The 20,251-nt window shown below is 44.1% G+C and overlaps 1 protein-coding gene across 2 annotated transcripts in view; it reads right to left on the reverse strand.

The window, feature by feature from the left end:
• Window positions 1-20,251, reverse strand: part of TNKS2 (tankyrase 2) — a 511,364-nt gene that overhangs the window by 171,970 nt on the left and 319,143 nt on the right. For both annotated transcript variants that reach the window (XM_069239858.1, XM_069239857.1), the window contains one exon: window positions 3,277-3,351. In XM_069239858.1, the coding sequence (XP_069095959.1) occupies window positions 3,277-3,351 (75 nt within the window). The remainder of the gene's footprint in view (window positions 1-3,276; window positions 3,352-20,251) is intronic.

Consider the following 20,251-nt stretch of genomic DNA (forward strand, 5'->3'; position numbering starts at 1 on the left):
ATGTTGTTGTCTATTGGAGAGGTAGATGATTCTGATGTAGGTTTGGTGCTCTGTTTGTACACGGGGCACTGAAAGGAGCCAGAATGAGTGGGAGTTTGAAGTGCCTCCATAGAGTTGGTGACTTCATTATATTTTTTTCTTACATGTGGTCTATTTGTGAGCCAAATAAATGTTCCTGATCAAAAGAGGTATTTAAAAGTGCTTGTTGCAACTTCAGGTTTAAACCCAGATTTGCGCAACCAGGCATGTCTACGTAATAGAATGCTAGTGTTAATACTCCAAGTCGCTGTGCCTGATGCATCAAGGGCACATCTAGTGGAGTTGTTAGAAATTCACTTTGCCTTCTGAAAGATTTGCTCTCTTTTTTAACTATACTCTTCAGGAAGATGCTGAAGGAGTTCCTCCATTTCATTCCAACTGGCTCTGTCGTATCTTGCCAAGAGCACTATGTGTTGGCTATACGCCAGTGATTGGGTGCTCAGACTACGACCCTTTTACCAGAAGCAACAGTCAAATTATGTTCTTCATCAGGTGGAGGGGCATCTGCTGATGTGTGGGAAATTTCTCTTTTCCGTGCATTTGAACTTTTAAAGAATCTGGAGGGAGTCGACCCTTAATGTATGTAGGGTCCAAGGGTGCAGCCATATATTTTTTGTCTACCCTTGGTGTTATACTGCGAGTACATACTGGATCTTTAAAGATCTCTTCTACATGACGTGTCATCCTCTTAACCTAGGCAAGTACTGATATGCCCCTGTGGTAGAAAACGTTTCAAAAAGAAAGCCAACCTCAATAGGATCTTTATGCGATGGGACCTGATGGTATGCAGCAGCCCTAGCTATCAATTCCTGGAATGATGTTGTATCATCTGGGGGTGAGGGCTTAGCTGGTTATAGGTCTGGGTTCAGTGGGGTCAATATCATAAAGATCGACTGGGTCTGTAGGTGGCTGCGGTAGGTTTCTATATCGCCCTGATCTTCTACGTATGATTGTGGGGAACCTAAAGGAGTACTGTTACCTAGGTCATCAAGTGAGTGATATGGCGAAGGAGGTGCTGGTGGTGAAGAAGGAAGAGGAGGTGGGGGAGAAATAGGCAAAGGTGGATGTAAAAGACTAGTGGCAATGTCCTTTTTCTTTTTAGGAGGTACTGGCAGTTAAATTGCCTCCACAAAAGTAAGGTGGTGCTTTGATGTGGAAAAAAATTGTTGTTTAGAGATTTTCATTTTTGGATCATTAGAGAAATAATTTAGCTTGGCTAGACATTGCTGATCCGGGACAAAGTTTTCTGGATAACATTTTTAAAAATGGCACATTTGTTGAAGTGACTATGTAATATTTCAGGAACCATGAGACCTATATACTTCATTTTGTTGTCAAAACATAGGTTTTGGGGGTCAAGTAGTCTAATAGAGACATAAAATAACTCCTCAGAGCAACCTTTCTGCCATTTTCCAAAATAGTGGCTCTATCATATTGGTAATTTATTTAATATTGTTTTTGTTTCAGGTTTTCCATTAATTCAAATTCGTAAACATGAGTGAAGCATGAGTGAAGCATGAGTGAAGCAGGTGGTAAAAGAGGATCTTTACCTCTTGACAGAGTGCTGCTAACTACAAAATCTGATGACTCCCTCAAAGAAATATGAGTCATATGCCAAACTAATCCGAAAGAAAAACTAAAAATCACTGCAGCCGGACAGAAGAGAGTTTGAGAGGCTGCAGAAATACAGCAAGACGAATTACACAAAAGATTGAACCTGATGGGTGTAGAGGATCACATATTTTATCATTGTAACAACAAGTGTTACAAGTCGTATAAAATGGAAAAAATACTGGGAAAAGAATTGACAAAAAATTGCAGAAACCCGTTGAATAACAAGTATAAGTCTTCTGAGAAAGCGGCGGCAATCAAACCCAATGCCCATCCACTTAGAAGATCGATGGTTACCCCTCGTCCACATCCAACAACTGGTCAGAAAGCAGAGGCTCTTCAATGGGTTATCTGTGGTTTAGCCAGAACACAGGCCAAAGAGTCTGACTTGAAGTCCGGAACGGAAAGGGCCACATCTTCTGCTGCCACGTCCTCGTGCAGTTCCTCTTCCTGTTCTGTGTGATGAAGACCAAAGATGTTTGGGGTTTCCTCGAGGTCCTTACGTTGCATCTCCTTTCGCCACACTCTGCGATCCAATAGCATCTTTCTCACTCAGAATGATCAACAGGCTTTGCAGTTCTCCTCATCGTGGTCGGGAGACAGGCACAGGTTTACATACCTGATGGAGGTCCGTATGAGGTTACTTTGCATGGCAGTGAGATAAAAAATCTGAATGGAGTCTGTTCCATTAGCAGCTCATCGTAGTTGGAGACCGACAAGATGAGGAAAGAAGGCCCGGATGGGCTAGGCACAAAGGCCGTGAGTAAAGCGCATCAAATCAACGAGTGGTCGTTTTCTTTATTATTGATGGGTGAAATAGAAAAAAGTGATTGAGAACAATACCAATGGGAGTCGAGGTGTAGATGTACACAATAGAGCTAGAAGAAACAGTCTCAAGCCGGAGCACTGAAGAACATGTCCGAACCAGACTGCCGAAATGAAACAATCTAACAATGGAGTCAATGCCAATGCGCAATATCACCAAAAGGAGGAGTCACTTTACCACGTGACTCAAGAAGATTCTTCGAAGAAAAACAACCTGCACACATCAGAACCCAACACTAGATGGCAGGAATGTGCAGAACATATGTATCTACAGCCACACATGCCTTCAAACATATTTTCAACATTAAGGGCCTGATTACGACTTCGGCGGAGGGGATTATTTTGTCCCAAATGTGACGGATATCCTGCCCGCCATATTACGAATTCCATAGGATATAATGGACTCATAATTCGGCGGGCGGGTGGGATATCCGTCACATTTGGTATGGAGTAATCCCCTCTGCCAAAGTCGTAATCAGGCCCTTAGTGCTGTGACATTTTCTCTCAAACTCATAGAAAGGACCATTGAAACGTGTTAAAAAAATCCTACATTAGTCAGCGAAAAGGCACTGTAGTATGAGACCCTGCTTCATGTCCAATTTTTTTTAGGGACTTGTTACATCTCATTAAGCAGCGGTTGGGGATCTCCTGTCTGACATTATCACTTGAGACAGTATAAAGTCTGATGGTTGGGGATAGTTCAGAGTTTGGGAATAGGCAATGGGAAGCCATCCATCAAAAAATTAGTTGCGGAATCTTTTACCATAGTGTTTCAAACATTCTTGATTAATAAAGTTCTACCTTTAGAATGTTATATTTGTTAAAAGTTCCTCCAGCATGACCACCATCTCTGTGCTCTCGGACCGTACTCTGCATCTGAACAAAACCAGAGGAGACAAGAACAATTGTTTTAAACTTTAAAACAAAATACTATTTTTAATGTAGTTGAATGACGTTGCCTATCCAAATGCATACTTTAACATTTAATCAAATCAATTATTTCAATTGAAAATGGATTAATTCACATAATTTCAGCTCTGATTAAGACATTTCCATGTGTTACTTAACTTTGGTAATGACATTTCCAGTAAGCACCTGCAGATTTGCCACCTTTGAAATAATCCAAGACCCAATCTGGGTTCAGAAACTTTACAATAGCTGTACCATGTACACAGGTGTGCTGGCCCCATTACGTTGCAAAATGCTGCGCAAGTGTAATATTACTGGAGCCATATAATGCAAATGTGGGGCCACAGCGTCAGTTCCTCGTCCACTTTTACACATCCTTAGAGGTGGAGATGAAAATACCATCCGACCGAATGTGAAACATGCAGTGCAACAAATAAATCGGAAGGTTAATAATACAGATGTCTGTGACCCTAACTGTAGAACGGTCAGATGGGAAGGATCGGTGAAGAACCTACAGGTAGAGTGTTCATCACAAGATCATGAATGAAGGAAAGCAAGTTTGCCTTCTGAGAGTTTCTTCCACCTTCGTATTGTTCACCTTCTGAAAAGGTACCATAACATTACCAGTTTGCAAGTAGAGGTAACGAAGGAGTGAGTGGTCATACTAAGAAAGCCTGCAGCACAGAAACAATGGCCACCCCTTTTTACTTCCTAATCCAGGTAATAGTGCTTCCCAAAATTGTAAAGTAAAGCACATATTGCCTCACATATCAGACACAGGAAAGCTACTGCCAATGTTGAAGCCTGCAATCTAGTGGCAAAAGCAAGGATTCCCATTGATGGTTCATTTTAAGCAAGGGCATTCCAAATACTAATACTGAGAACAATCCCCTGTGACAAGGTCCTCTTCTGAACTGCCTTTCCCTTCTTGTTGCTCTCACACTCTACAAATCAGGCTTTCTGCTCTGGTGTTCAGACAGCCTGACAGTTGGCAACTAGACATGCACTTGCACCCAGGCCCAGGGCTCCAAAGCCTCCAAGCTGAGATGCTGAGACACCATGTCTCAATGTTTGTTGAAATATGACATTCAATCACATTTGCCTGTTAAGATCTTGACAGAGAGACCAATGAGAGAGGGCATATAAAAGCTTTCAGGTGAATCAACAACAGATCAAGGAGGTTCATTCCTAATTCTTGCTTCTCCAGAGTCCACTTATCAGCAGTTCCTCCAGATGAAGGTGGATTTGTCCACCACTACTGTGGTCACTGCTGGCGATGGACAAAAGTGCTTCCTTTGCATCAGGTTCTTCTCTACGGACTACCACAGTATGTCCGTGCAGAGTTTGAGGGAATTCTGATGTCTGACAGATCACCCCCTGTTGCAACCACTGCATATGGGAGTACCAATGCAGAGCCCTCACATGCTAGCATGCTTGTGTGACAAACCAAAATTAGGAAGTCAGCAGACCAGGACTGCAAATGACCATAAGGACTGGAACCTGTCCACCCGAACACCCCAGCTCAAACATAAGAATCATATTCTAAACTTCCCTGGATCTGCTGGGGGTGAAGGAAAGCTAGTAAGGGTGTTATGACCAGTACTACTCCTATGGTTAAGAGGTGCTGAATTGACTCAAGGTGAGACTTAGGGAGCTTGATGGAAAATACAGTCCAATAGCAGGTATGCTATGAAATACAGGTGATCCGACACCAGCTGCTCTGGCCATGCCTTGAGCAGCCAATCTTAGACATAAGAGATCGAGGGCTACTGCTATAGCCTTGGTGAAGACCCAGAGTACTAATGTCAGTCCCAATGTATGGAATGCAAACAGGTAAAGGATGGAATATACCACGAACTGCAGGCACCACCGACGTGACTGCAGGATTGGTATGTAGAATATGCATCCTACAAGCTGTGAAACACAGTTGGGTCATCCACTACCAGGGCCAAGAGTACCTAAGACAGGAGAAGCCTTGAACTTTTCCCAGTGAAGGTAAAATTTCAAGAGCACGAGGTCTCAGACTCAGAACACCATACTTCTCAGAACCAGAAATTACTGAGAATAGCGCCCCTGCTCAAGTTCCTGCTCAGAAACCAATTCCACTTCTCCTTTCTGCAAAACCAACAGCATCTCCTGTTGGGTATTCCTAAGGCAAGCCTTCAACTGATAGAACTGAGGAGGTGGGATGGGGGTATGATGAAAAGGGGATGGCATAGCCTCTTTCTATTATCTTTAAGAACAATTGGCATGGAGTGAAATAGCATAGAGTGGTGTGGCTTCGAGTGGGGCAAATACTAGAGTGACTTAGGGTGGAGCGAGCCGAACGGTGGAACGTCATACACTAGAGTAGAGTGGAATGTCATACAGTGGAGTAGAGAGGAATTTCATACAGCGGAGTAGAGTGGAGTGGCAAACAGTGGAGTAGAGTGGAGGGGCCTAGAGTGGAGGGGCTTTTTAGCACAAAGGAGTGGCGTACGGTGAAGTGGCGTAGAGGGGAGTGAAAGAGCGTAGTGGCGTAGTGTAGCATATAGTTGGTACAGTGGAATAGCATATAGTGAAGTGGCGTACAGTGTTGTGGGGTATATTGGAGTGGCATAGGTTGGAGTGGGGGTAAATATAGATTATGGAGTGGAAATGGTAATTTTTGGTAGCAGGTGTAAATATTTTTATTTCATTTTTTAATTGTCAAAGTTATCAGTGTGAAGTTAAAAATTATAAATGTTAAAATACTTAGGTATACATTATGCCAGTGTTTCCCAACCTTTTGACTCCCGAGGACCCCCACTGAATCACTACTGAAAGCCGGAGACCCCCAAGAAATTTGTACGATTTAAATTTCAAACATTAAAACAATAATTCGCAAAAAATACACAAACAAGTACATGCCAAACAAATACTCAAATTAGTAAACATATCATTATTATATATTGGAAAAAAATGCAAAAATTGGAAAACTTCAATGGGAAAGTTGGTGCTGCATCTCGGCGAATAACTTTTCAATGTTTTGGTTTTATTTAGGAAAGCTGAATCCTCAAGTCACATTCTACATTTCCCAAGCGATTTTTGTTTTTATTTTTAGATACGTAAACTTTTTAATTTAATGTGTGGTGGGCAAAGAAAGTAAAACCATAAAGGCCTCTCATCTTTCCATAGCTTCTCTGTCACATGTATTTAATTTGATTTATAGCACCTCTCATACGAGTATAGGGTGTCAAAACACTTGACAGGGGACTACAAGGTGTAGGATTCACCTCATTCATATTGTTAGGCATTTTCTAAGAGCGCTTGGTCTGGAGAAACACAAACTCAGGATTCAGAACATAACACAGGGGCTAGCCTTGACTTTAATAATAGCATACTCCTATGCAAGCAAACCTTTTTTTTTTTGCAGTTATGAAAGAATTGGAAAAAAATATAATTTTATAATTTGTTCCATGTAGTTCGTTGTTGGCAGTTCATAACTCGCTGTGCTAGATTATGATTGTGACTTATGAGCTTCACAATAAAAAAAAAATCTCTGTGACAAAAGCTGTAACCCACTGTGATATGCACATAAGATGCGGTTCATTGCATGATACATGTTCTTTGCATCTGGCATATTAACCATCTGCACTACCTCCAGTGAGTCAAATCTGCCAATAGACAAACTCCCATCTCTCCAGCAGGTACATTAATCACCAGAGTTTACACTTATTTTTGTCCGAAAGCTTACACTGAACTTTGCAGTGCTTTTAAAACCGTCGCACAAATGAATAACCAGATAAAAAAGCATGCACATTTTTCTGCAGAGGGCCCAGCTGGAGAAGTGCCTTCATGCCGGTCCAGGCCTGCGGACCCCCTGAGAATGTGTCATGGACCCCTAGGGGTCCGCGGACCACAGGTTGGGAAACGCTGCATTATGCCATAGTACACCACAGTAACTTCAAGTATACTGCAGTACATGGTGATGACAAGTCAGTATATCATTGGCTAATGGCTGTCTTTACAAAACGTAAAAGGCAGCCATGTAGTTTGAAGGATACTTTGGCTGTGTTTTGGTTTAATACTTTACATACAGGTAAGTAGTAGCTTTTATTGTTGTTCCCTAAATATTGCCATCTCAAAGTGGTAATAGGTAGTAACATTTATTTATAGTTTTGTATATAATTTTTTTAACCCGTTTACATAGAACCATGCTACTACCTACAAATTATTGAGGTATGACATGGTAAAAAAAAAAAATAATAATAATATATATGGAAAATGTCACTTACCCAGTGTACATCTGTTCGTGGCAAGTTGCGCTGCAGATTCACATGCTGTGCACTGTTCCTGCCATCTAGTATTGGGCTCGGAGTGTTACAAGTTGTTTTTCTTCGAAGAAGTCTTTTCGAGTCACGGGACCGAGTGACTACTCCCTTTCGGCTCCATTGCGCATGGGCGTCGACTCCATCTTAGATTGTTTTCCCCACAGAGGGTGAGGTTGGACTTGTTTAAGTAAGGATACTAGAGGTGCCCATGCAATTGAGTAAATGTGTATGTACATAGGGTATTTAAGTCAAAAACGTTTTACATATATACATTTTTAATGCAACTAAAATGGCTAGTGTCTCCCGGGGAGGTCGCATGTGAATCTGCAAGGCAACATGCCACGAACAGATGTACACTGGGTAAGTGACATTTTCCGTTCAGTGGCATGTGTAGCTGCAGATACACATGCTGTGCATAGACTAATAAGCAGTAACCTCCCCTAAAAAGCGGTGACTTAGCCTGTAGGAGTTGAAGTTGTTTGAAATAATGTTCTTAATACAGCCTGTCCTACTGTGGCTTGTTGTGTTGTTAACACATCTACATACTAATGCTTAGTAAATGTATGAGGCGTAGACCAAGTGGCTGCCTTACAAATCTCTGTCATTGGTATAGTCCCCAGAAAAGCCATTGTGGCGCCTTTTTTCCTAGTGGAATGCGCTTTTGGTGTAATAGGTATATCTCTTTTTGCTTTGATGTAGCAGTTTGAATACATTTAACTATCCATCTGGCAATGCCTTGTTTGGATATAGGATTACCTGCATGAGGTTTTTGGAAGGCTACAAACAATTGTTTTGTTTTACGATATTGTTTTGTCCTGTCAATGTAATACATTAGTGCTCTCTTTATGTCTAATGTATGTAAGGCTCTTTCGGCTACTGAGTCTGGTTGTGGAAAGAAGACTGGGAGTTCCACTGTTTGGTTTAGGTGGAACGCCAATATGACTTTTGGTAAGAATTTGGGATTTGTATGGAGAACCACCTTATGTTTATGTATTTGTATAAAGGGTTCTTGTATAGTAAAAGCTTGTATCTCACTTACTTTTCTAAGTGATGTGATAGCTATTAGAAAGGCCACTTTCCAAGTTAAGTATTGCATCTCACAAGAGTGCATGGGTTTGAATGGTGGTCCCATGAGTCGTGTTAATACAATATTAAGGTTCCACGAAGGTACTGGTGGTGTTCTTGGGGGTATGATTGTTTTTAGTCCCTCCATAAATGCTTTGATGACTGGGATTCTAAAAAGCGATGTTGAATGTGTAATTTGCAGATAGGCAGATATTGCCGTGAGATGTATTTTAATTGAAGAGAATGCTAGTTTAGACTTTTGTAAGTTTATTAAGTAGCCTACAATGTCCTTTGCAGAAGCTTGTACTGGATGAATTTGATTAGTGTGGCAGTAGTAAACAAATCTTTTCCATTTGTTTGCGTAACAATGTCTTGTAGTGGGTTTTCTAGCATGTTTAATGACCTCCCTACATTCTTGTGTAAGGTCTAAATTCTAAGATTTCAGGAGCCAGATTGCTAGATTGAGCAATGCTGGGTTCGGGTGTCTGATCTGTTGTTTGTGTTGCGTTAACAGATCTGGCCTGTTTGGTAATCTGATATGAGGTTGTAGGAAGTTGGCTCTGTATGTGCTATTTCAAAGTAAGGAATAGCATGCACAGAGTCCAAGGGTTCCCCTTAGAGGTAAAATAGTGGTAAAAATAGATAATACTAATGCTCTATTTTGTGGTAGTGTGGTCGAGCAGTAGGCTTATCCAAGGAGTAGTGTTAAGCATTTGTTGTACATACACATAGACAATAAATGAGGTACACACACTCAGAGACAAATCCAGCCAATAGGTTTTTATATAGAAAAATATCTTTTCTTAGTTTATTTTAAGAACCACAGGTTAAAATTCTACATGTAATATCTCTTTCGAAAGGTATTGCAGGTAAGTACTTTAGGAACTTCAAATCATCAAAATTGCATGTATACTTTTCAAGTTATTCACAAATAGCGGTTTTAAAAGTGGACACTTAGTGCAATTTTCACAGTTCCTAGGGGAGGTAAGTATTTGTTAGTTTTACCAGGTAAGTTAGGCACTTACAGGGCTTAGTTCTTGGTCCAAGGTAGCCCACCGTTGGGGGTTCAGAGCAACCCCAAAGTCACCACACCAGCAGCTCAGGGCCGGTCAGGTGCAGAGTTCAAAGTGGTGCCCAAAACACATAGGCTAGAATGGAGAGAAGGGGGTGCCCCGGTTCCGGTCTGCTTGCAGGTGAGTACCCGCGTCTTCGGAGGGCAGACCAGGGGGGTTTTGTAGGGCACCGGGGGGGACACAAGTCCACACAGAAATTTCACCCTCAGCAGCGCGGGGGCGGCCGGGTGCAGTGTAGAAACAAGCGTCGGGTTTGTAATGGAAGTCAATGGGAGATCTAGGGATCTCTTCAGCGCTGCAGGCAGGCAAGGGGGGGGTTCCTCGGGGAAACCTCCACTTGGGCAAGGGAGAGGGACTCCTGGGGGTCACTCCTCCAGTGAAAGTCCGGTCCTTCAGGTCCTGGGGGCTGCGGGTGCAGGGTCTCTCCCAGGTGTCGGGACTTTGGTTTCAAAGAGTCGCGGTCAGGGGAAGCCTCGGGATTCCCTCTGCAGGCGGCGCTGTGGGGGCTCAGGGGGGACAGGTTTTTGTACTCACAGTCTTAGAGTAGTCCTGGGGTCCCTCCTGAGGTGTTGGATCGCCACCAACCGAGTCGGGGTCGCCGGGTGCAGTGTTGCAAGTCTCACGCCTTTTGCGGGGAGCTTGCAGGGTTCTTTAAAGCTGCTGGAAACAAAGTTGCAGCTTTTCTTTGGAGCAGGTCCGCTGTCCTCGGGAGTTTCTTGTCTTTTCGAAGCAGGGGCAGTCCTCAGAGGATGTCGAGGTCGCTGGTCCCTTTGGAAGGCGTCGCTGGAGCAGGATCTTTGGAAGGCAGGAGACAGGCCGGTGAGTTTCTGGAGCCAAGGCAGTTGTCGTCTTCTGGTCTTCCTCTGCAGGGGTTTTTCAGCTAGGCAGTCCTTCTTCTTGTAGTTGCAGGAATCTAATTTTCTAGGGTTCAGGGTAGCCCTTAAATACTAAATTTAAGGGCGTGTTTAGGTCTGGGGGGTTAGTAGCCAATGGCTACTAGCCCTGAGGGTGGGTACACCCTCTTTGTGCCCCCTCCCAAGGGGAGGGGGTCACAATCCTAACCCTATTGGGCGAATCCTCCATCTGCAAGATGGAGGATTTCTAAAAGTCAGAGTCACCTCAGCTCAGGACACCTTAGGGGCTGTCCTGACTGGCCAGTGACTCCTCCTTGTTGCTTTCTTTGTTCCCTCCAGCCTTGCCGCCAAAAGTGGGGGCCGTGGCCGGAGGGGGCGGGCAACTCCACTAAGCTGGAGTGCCCTGCTGGGCTGTGACAAAGGGGTGAGCCTTTGAGGCTCACCGCCAGGTGTTACAGCTCCTGCCTGGGGGAGGTGTTAGCATCTCCACCCAGTGCAGGCTTTGTTACTGGCCTCAGAGTGACAAAGGCACTCTCCCCATGGGGCCAGCAACATGTCTCTAGTGTGGCAGGCTGCTGGAACCAGTCAGCCTACACAGATAGTCGGATAGGTTTCAGGGGGCACCTCTAAGGTGCCCTCTGGGGTGTATTTTACAATAAAATGTACACTGGCATCAGTGTGCATTTATTGTGCTGAGAAGTTTGATACCAAACTTCCCAGTTTTCAGTGTAGCCATTATGGTGCTGTGGAGTTCGTGTTTGACAGACTCCCAGACCATATACTCTTATGGCTACCCTGCACTTACAATGTCTAAGGTTTTGTTTAGACACTGTAGGGGTACCATGCTCATGCACTGGTACCCTCACCTATGGTATAGTGCACCCTGCCTTAGGGCTGTAAGGCCTGCTAGAGGGGTGTCTTACCTATACTGCATAGGCAGTGAGAGGCTGGCATGGCACCCTGAGGGGAGTGCCATGTCGACTTACTCGTTTTGTCCTCACTAGCACACACAAGCTGGCAAGCAGTGTGTCTGTGCTGAGTGAGAGGTCTCCAGGGTGGCATAAGACATGCTGCAGCCCTTAGAGACCTTCCTTGGTATCAGGGCCCTTGGTACTAGAAGTACCAGTTACAAGGGACTTATCTGGATGCCAGGGTCTGCCAATTGTGGATACAAAAGTACAGGTTAGGGAAAGAACACTGGTGCTGGGGCCTGGTTAGCAGGCCTCAGCACACTTTCAATTGTAAACATAGCATCAGCAAAGGAAAAAAGTCAGGGGGCAACCATGCCAAGGAGGCATTTCCTTACAGAGGTACTATTGATAAATCTAGCAGTGTTGTGTACCACGGTTGGCGAGCCCAGGTTGGTGCTATAAGTATTAGTTTGAGTTTGTTTTGACTTTGTTTACCAGATAAGGAATGAGTGGGAGAGGGGGAAAAGCGTAAGCAAATATCCCTGACCAACTGATCCATAACGCATTGCCCTTGAACTGAGGGTGTGGGTACCTGGACGCAAAGTTTTGGCATTTTGCGTTTTCCTTTGTTGCAAATAGGTCTATGTTTGGTGTTCCCCAGCGTAGAAAGTAATTTTGTAGGATCTGGGGATGAATTTCCCATTCGTGTGTTTGTTGGTGATCTCGACTGAGATTGTCGGCCAACTGGTTCTGAATGCCTGGGATGTATTGTGCTATTAAGCAAATGTGATTGTGAATTGCCCAATGCCAAATTTTCGGTGCTAAGAGACACAGTTGTGACGAGTGTGTCCCTCCTTGTTTGTTGAGGTAATACATTGTCGTCATGTTGTCGGTTTTGACAAGAATGTGTTTGTGGGCTATCAGTGGTTGAAATGCTTTTAATGCTAGAAACACTGCCAACAGTTCTAAATGATTTATGTGCAGTTGTTTTTGTTAATTGTCCCATTGTCCCTGTATGCTGTGCTGGTTGAGGTGTGCTCCCCACCCCATCATGGAAGCATCTGCTGTGATCACGTCTTGAGGCACTGGGTCCTGGAATGGCCGCCCTTGGTTTAAATTTATAGGGTTCCACCATTGAATCGAGAAGTGTGTCTGGCGGTCTACCAACACTAGATCTTGGAGTTGACCCTATGCTTGTGTCCATTGTTTTGGTAGGCACTGTTGTAAGGGCCGCATGTGTAATCTTGCGTTTGGGACAATGGCTATGCATGAAGACATCATGCCTAGAAGTTTCATTACAAACTTCACCTGGTAGTGTTAGTTTGGCTGCATGTTTAATACTATATTTTGGAACGCTTGTACCCTTTGCAGACTTGGAGAGGCAATCGCCTTTTGTGTGTTGAGTGTTGCTCCCAAGTATTGTTGTATCTGGGATGGTTGTAGATGTGATTTTTGGTAATTTATAGAAAACCCTAGTTTGTGTAGAGTTTCTATAACGTATTGTGTGTGAAGAAGACACTATTGCTGAGTGCTGGTTTTTATTAACCAATCGTCTAAGTATGGAATACGTGCATGTGCTGTCTCCTTATATGAGCGGCTACTACTGCAAGGCATTTTGTGAATACCCTTGGGGCTGTTATCGGAATGGTAACACCTTGAATTGGTAGTGTACTCCTTGGATTACAAACCTTAAGTATTTCCTGTGTGAAGGATGTATGGGTATATGGAAGTAAGCATCCTTGAGATCGAATGTTGACATGTAGTCTTGTTGTTTGAGCAAGGGGATCACGTCTTGAAGTGTTACCATGTGAAAGTGATCTGATTTGATGTAAAGATTTAGTGTTCTGAGATCCAAGATGGGTCTCAGAGTTTTGTCCTTTTTTGGTATTAGAAAATACAGGGAATAAACACCTGTTCCTTTCTGATGGATGGGTACCAGTTCTATTGCCTCTTTCTGTAACAACGCTTGAACTTCTAGTTGTAATAGATCCAAGTGCTGTTTGGACGTGTGTTCTTGGAGGCACATTTGGTGGTAATTGTAGGAATTCTATGCAATAACCATGTTGGATAATGGCTAGGACCCACGAGTCTGTAGTTATTTCTTCCCAATTTTTGTAATAATCTGTGAGTCTCCCCCCCCCCCCACTGGTGTTATGTGTTGGGGATTTGTGACATTGAAGTCACTGTTTAGTTTGTGGGGTCTTTGGGCTTTGGAATTTCCCTCTGGTTTTAGGGAACTGTCCACCTCTATATTGTCCCCGAAAGCCTCCTCTTTGATACTGGCCCTGGTATGCGGGTCTGGCCTGTGAGGTTGAGGGTTCTGTGCTTTGGGCTCGAAACCCCCCCTCTACAGTGTGGCTTCCTAAAGGTGCCTCTGCTATGTGGGGAGTAGAGCGCGCCCATGGCTTTGGCCGTGTCGGTGTCCTTTAGCTTCTCTATAGCTGTATCCACCTCCGGCCCAAACAACTGCTGTCCATTAAAAGGCATATTAAGCACAGCTTGCTGAATCTCTGGCTTAAATACAGAGGTGCGTAGCCATGCGTGTCTCCGAATAGTGACCGCTGTGTTTACAGTTCTGGCGGCTGTGTCCGCTGCGTCCATCGCCGATCGTACCTGGTTGTTGGAGATACTTTGGCCCTCCTCCACCACTTGCTGTGCCCGCTTTTGAAACTCCTTGGGAAGATGTTCAATAAAATGCTGCATTTCATTCCAATGAGCCCTGTCTATCTTGCCAATAAAGCCTGTGAATTGGCAATGCGCCATTGATTGGCTGCCTGTGCTGCAACTCTTTTGCCCGCTGCATCAAACTTTCGACTTTCTTTGTCGGGTGGTGGTGCATCCCCAGAAGTCTGTGAGTTTGCCTTTTTGCGGGCTGCGCCTACTACTATAGAGTCAGGTGTTAGTTGTTGCGTGATGTACACAGGGTCCGTAGGGGGAGGCTTGTATTTCTTTTCCACCCTAGGTGTAATGGCTCTGCATTTAACGGGGTCTTGAAACACTTGTTTTGCGTGTTTTCACATCCCTGGTAACATCGGCAGACTCTGTGTTGATGACAAAGTATTGAATAAAAAGTCATCCTCAATAGGTTCAGCATGCAGTGCTACATTGTGAAAAGTAGCTGCTCTGGACACCACCTGCATGTAAGCAGTACTGTCTTCTGCTGGTGCCGGTCTTGCCGGGTAGCAATCTGGACTATTGTCAGATACTGGTGCATCGTATAGATCCCATGCATCTGGGTCATCCTGGCTCATCCCTGTGTGCGTTGGAGATTGCACATTGGGGGTATTGCAATTGGTGACAGTTGCGGTGAGTGCTGTGGCGATGGTTGTGGCGAAAAACGTGGTGGAGTTTTTTCTTTAGCCACTTTTGCTTTTGGCTGTTTATCTGTTTTCTTGGAAAGCAAGTTTCCTTTTCATTTTAATAGGGGGAAGAGTTCTTATTTTCCCTGTGTCTTTCTGAATATGGAGCCTTCTTTGTGTATAGTCTGGCTCTCCCAGCTGTAATTCTTGTCCAAATTTATGGCCTTTAAGTTGTGATGAAAGGCCTTGTTCTTCGGAATAGGAGCCCTGTTTCGGCTCCGAAACTTTTTCCGCAGTCTTTCTCGGCTCTGAAGCCACCTTTTTTGGTTTCGGGGTGCCGATCTCTCAGTGCCGACTTTGGTCGGAGCCGGTATCGAGTTTGGTCGGAGCCAGTATCTCGGTGCAGAGTATACTCTGTGCCGGTATCTCGACCGCAGTCGGCTGTTTGACACGTGTGTGCCCTTTTTCGGTGCCGATGGTTGGTCACCGTGCTTACGGATTAAGCCATGGCCTGCCGGCAATGGCGTCCCCTGGGCTTTCATTATTTTGGTGCGAGTTTTGGCCGGGGCAGTTTTACTCACGGTTTTCGCCGGCTGCTCACTTTTGGCCTCATCAGAGTCCGAATCCGGAATGGAGAAAGTCTACTCTTCTTCGACGTCGTAGTGTCCTGACGGCGTCAACGCCATTTGAAGCCTTCGAGCTCTTCGGTCCCGTAGCGTCTTTTTCGACCGAAATGCCCGACAGGCCTCGCAGTTATCCTCTTTGTGTTTGGGGGACAAACACAAATTACAGACCAAATGCTGGTCTGTGTAAGGATACTTATTGTGGCATTCGGGGCAGAAGCGGAATGGGGTCCGTTCCATGAGCCTTGAATACGCACGCGGTCGGGCCGACCAGGCCCCGCAGGGGAATGGAAGCCCCAAAGGGCTACAGGAGCTCTTCTTTTATTCGGTGTCGATCTACTATAACTAACCCGATACCGAACGCAAACAATACCATCGAGTTTTCCGAGATTCAACTAACTTTCCGAACCGAAACACGGAGCGAAGAGGAACACGTCCGAACCAGAGGGCGGAAAGAAAACAATCTAACATTGAGTCGACGCCCATGCACAATGGAGCCGAAAGGGGAGGAGTCCCTCGATCTCGTTACTCGAAAAGACTTCTTCAAAGAAAAACAACTTGTAACACTCTGAGCCCAACACTAGATGGCGGGATATGCACAGCATGTGTATCTGCAGCTACACATGCCATCGAAAATATATATATTTATATATCGGGTTGAAGAAGGCGGCAACGCCGAAACGCGTCCCTGTAGACGACTAACTCAATGAACTGTGTTCGTGGAGTGTTGTCTTTCTTCGTGAGTGCGGGAGAAATGTGTTGACATAATACGCGATGGCGCGCGTATCGAGACAAGCACCTTTGACGGTCTGGTGCAGATAAGGAAACGCCGATCCAAAGTGTGTATGTATGTATGTATATATGGAAAATGTCACTTACCCAGTGTACATCTGTTCGTGGCATTAGTCGCTGCAGATTCACATGCTGTGCACATCCCGCCATCTGGTGTTGGGCTCGGAGTGTTACAAGTTGTTTTTCTTCGAAGAAGTCTTTCCGAGTCACGAGACGGAGGGACTCCTCCCATTTCGACTCCATTGCGCATGGGCGTCGACTCCATCTTAGATTGTTTTCCCCGCAGAGGGTGAGGTAGGAGTTGTGTATGCTAGTAATAGTGCCCATGCAATGGAGTGAATGCGTATGTACATAATGAAGTTTAAAGTAATATATTTACAAATGTACAAATGTTTAAGATCTACTTCTAAATGGCTACAGGCTCCCGGGGAGGCGGGTGGGCGCATGTGAATCTGCAGCGACGAATGCCACGAACAGATGTACACTGGGTAAGTGACATTTTCCGTTCGATGGCATGTGTAGCTGCAGATACACATGCTGTGCATAGACTAGTAAGCAGTTATCTCCCCAAAAGCGGTGGTTCAGCCTGTAGGAGTTGAAGTAGTTTGAAATAATGTTCTTAGTACAGCTTGACCTACTGTTGCCTGTTGAGCAGTTAACACATCTACACAGTAGTGCTTGGTAAATGTATGAGGCGTAGACCATGTTGCTGCTTTACATATTTCGTTCATTGGAATATTTCCTAGAAAGGCCATGGTAGCACCTTTCTTTCTGGTTGAGTGTGCCTTTGGCGTAATAGGCAGTTCTCTTTTAGCTTTAAGATAGCAGGTTTGAATGCACTCAACTATCCATCTAGCAATGCCTTGTTTTGAAATTGGATTTCCTGTATGAGGTTTTTGAAAGGCAATAAATAATTGTTTTGTCTTTCGAATTAGTTTTGTTCCGTCAATGTAGTACATTAGTGCTCTTTTGATGTCTAATGTATGAAGTGCTCTTTCAGCTACAGAATCTGGCTGTGGGAAGAACACTGGTAATTCTACTGTTTGATTCAAGTGGAACGGTGAGATTACTTTTGGTAAAAATTTAGGATTTGTTCGTAGAACAACTTTATTTTTGTGTATTTGAATAAATGGTTCTTGAATGGTAAACGCTTGAATTTCACTCACTCTTCTTAGAGATGTGATGGCAATTAAAAATGCAACTTTCCACGTTAAGTATTGCATTTCACAAGAGTGCATGGGTTCAAAAGGTGGACCCATGAGTCGTGTTAAGACAATGTTGAGGTTCCATGAAGGAACTGGTGGCGTTCTTGGTGGTATAATTCTCTTTAGGCCTTCCATAAACGCTTTTATGACAGGTATCCTAAATAATGAAGTTGAGTGCGTAATTTGCAGGTAAGCTGAAATTGCAGTAAGATGTATTTTTATGGAAGAGAAGAAAACAAGTTACTTACCTGTAACAACAGTTATCCAGTATTGGTATCTTTCATAAATTCACATGCTTGAATCATCCCCGTCGTCGAAGTGGGAGTCCCACGGTACATAAATAATACATTTTTTTTTTTTTTTGCCATAGGCTATAATGGAGTCAGAGCTTGCACATATAGCCTATCCATGTCCTTTTGTGAAAGGACCCAAACCTGCCTGCTGTCCAATCAGGCACCAGCACCCTCTAGAACCTTCTCCAGAGAAGCTCTCTTCCTCAGATTTTCCAGCACGAGAGTGAAAAATTAAAAACCTGAGAGGAATGCGAGCATCAAAGGGGAGGAGGGTGGGTCGCATGTGAATTTATGAAAGATACCAATACTGGATAACTGTAGTTACAGGTAAGTAACTTGTTTTCTTATCCAGTATTGGATCTTTCATAAATTCACATGCTTGAATCTGAATAGACAGCAGTATGGTTGATAAACATTGTATCCAGCGTGGGTGGAGGGTGCGAGCATGAAGACCCTCTATCTAAATTATAGTTAATAATAATAATAATAATAATAATAATAATAATAATAATAATAACATTTATAGAAAACTCATACATTTCTGAGCGTGAGTTACGAAGGAATACAGATACTCTAAGTACGTGCATATATACATATATATATATATATATATATAAATATATATATATATATATATATATAAATATAGATAAAATTCATCTATCTGCATACACATTAATAAGTACATACATACGTACACTTTAGATATTTCACCAGGAAACACAATAGAAACCTGGTTATCTGCATCTTAAACCATATGACTATAACTAAGGAAAGGTCTCACCTTAATGAAAGAGATGGCGTAGCACAGCTTGTCCTACTAGAGTCTGTTCTTTGTGATGACTCCAAACAATAGTGCTGCGTAAAGGAGTGTGTGGTTTTCCATGTCGCAGCCTGGCAAATTTTTTCAAGGGCAATACCTTGAAACAAAGCAGCCGATGTGGAGACTGCTCTTGTAGAGTGGGCTCTCGGGCGCCTAGTCAAGGGTTTTCCTGCCTTGGTGTGACAAAATTGGATTGTGGAAGAAATCCATCGGGCTATAGTGGCCTTGGTTACTCCTGTTCCCTGACGTCCCAGAGAATAAGATACTAGGAGTTGGTCTGATTTCCTGATGTTCTTGGTACTTTGCAGGTAAAATTTTAGGCATCGTTTAATGTCCAAAGAATGGAGAGTTCTCTCTGCTATCGTAGTAGGGTTTGTAAAAAAGGTTCGTAGAATAACTGGTTCATTGAGGTGGAATGAAGATGGAACTTTGGGAATATATCTGGGATTGGTTCGGAGCATAACGAAATCCTCAGAAAAAACTAAAAAGGGTTCTTTAGTAGTGAACGCTGGTATATCACTGACTCTTCTGGTAGAGGTGAGAGCGAGCAAGGTTGACACTTTCCAGGTGATGTACTTGAGTTCAGCTCTATGGATGGGTTCAAAAGGGGCTTTCATGAGCTGGGAGAGAACAATATTAAGGTGCCACTCTGGCGGAGGTAAGCGAACTGGAGGAAAGGTGGGGAACAGTCCTTTCATAAACTGTTTGATGACTCTGGTTGAACCAATAGACTGCATGTTAGCCGATCGTCTGTAAGAGGCTATAGCTGCTAGGTGAATCTTGACTGATGCATAGGAAAGACCAGCCTTGGAAAGGGAGAGCAGGTAAAAAAGAATTTGCTCAGGATTGATTTGAAATGGGTGAAAATTGTTCTGAGAACACCAAACACAGAACCTCTTCCATTTTAATTTGTATGTCTTATTCGTGCTCTCCGCTCGCGCTTTAGATAATATGAGCCTACATTCTTGGTCGATGTTCATATCTTGGAACTCTCTGAACTCAGGAGCCAAGCATGCAAGTGCAGTGAAGTTGGGTCGGGATGTAAGATGAGACCCTGATTCTTCGAAAGAAGATTGTGGTTGCAAGGGAGACGGACTGGATTGGCTATTGACCGGAGGAGGAGCTCCGTGTACCAGTACTGCCTCGGCCACTTGGGGGCTATGAGAATGATCTTGCAGCCTTCGGTCTTCATTTTCCTGAGGAGTCTGGGAATCAGTGGAATGGGGGGAAAAGCGTATGCAAAGATCCCGGACCATCTTATCAAAAGAGCATTTCCCCACGACCCCAGGAGTGGGTATCGACTGGCGTAAAACTGGCATTTGGCGTTCAGGTTGGTGGCGAACAGGTCTAGGATTGGCCGACCCCATCGTTGAAAAATGCTCGAGTATGGTCTGGTTGAGTTCCCACTCGTGACAGTTGTCGTCTGTCCTGCTGAGAGAGTCCGCTAGAGCATTGTTGACCCCAGCCAGGTGCTCTGCCCTGAGGCGGACGTTGTTCCGTGTGAGCCAGTTCCAGAGAGACTGAGCTTCCCTTGAGAGGGAGAGGGATCTTGTTCCTCCCTGCTTGTTGATGTAGAACATGCTTGTTGTGTTGTCTGTTCTGACTAACACGGATGATCCTGCGATGCGTGGCAGAAA

This window comes from Pleurodeles waltl, chromosome 6 (genome assembly GCF_031143425.1).
Source record: "Pleurodeles waltl isolate 20211129_DDA chromosome 6, aPleWal1.hap1.20221129, whole genome shotgun sequence".
Lineage (NCBI taxonomy): Eukaryota > Metazoa > Chordata > Amphibia > Caudata > Salamandridae > Pleurodeles > Pleurodeles waltl.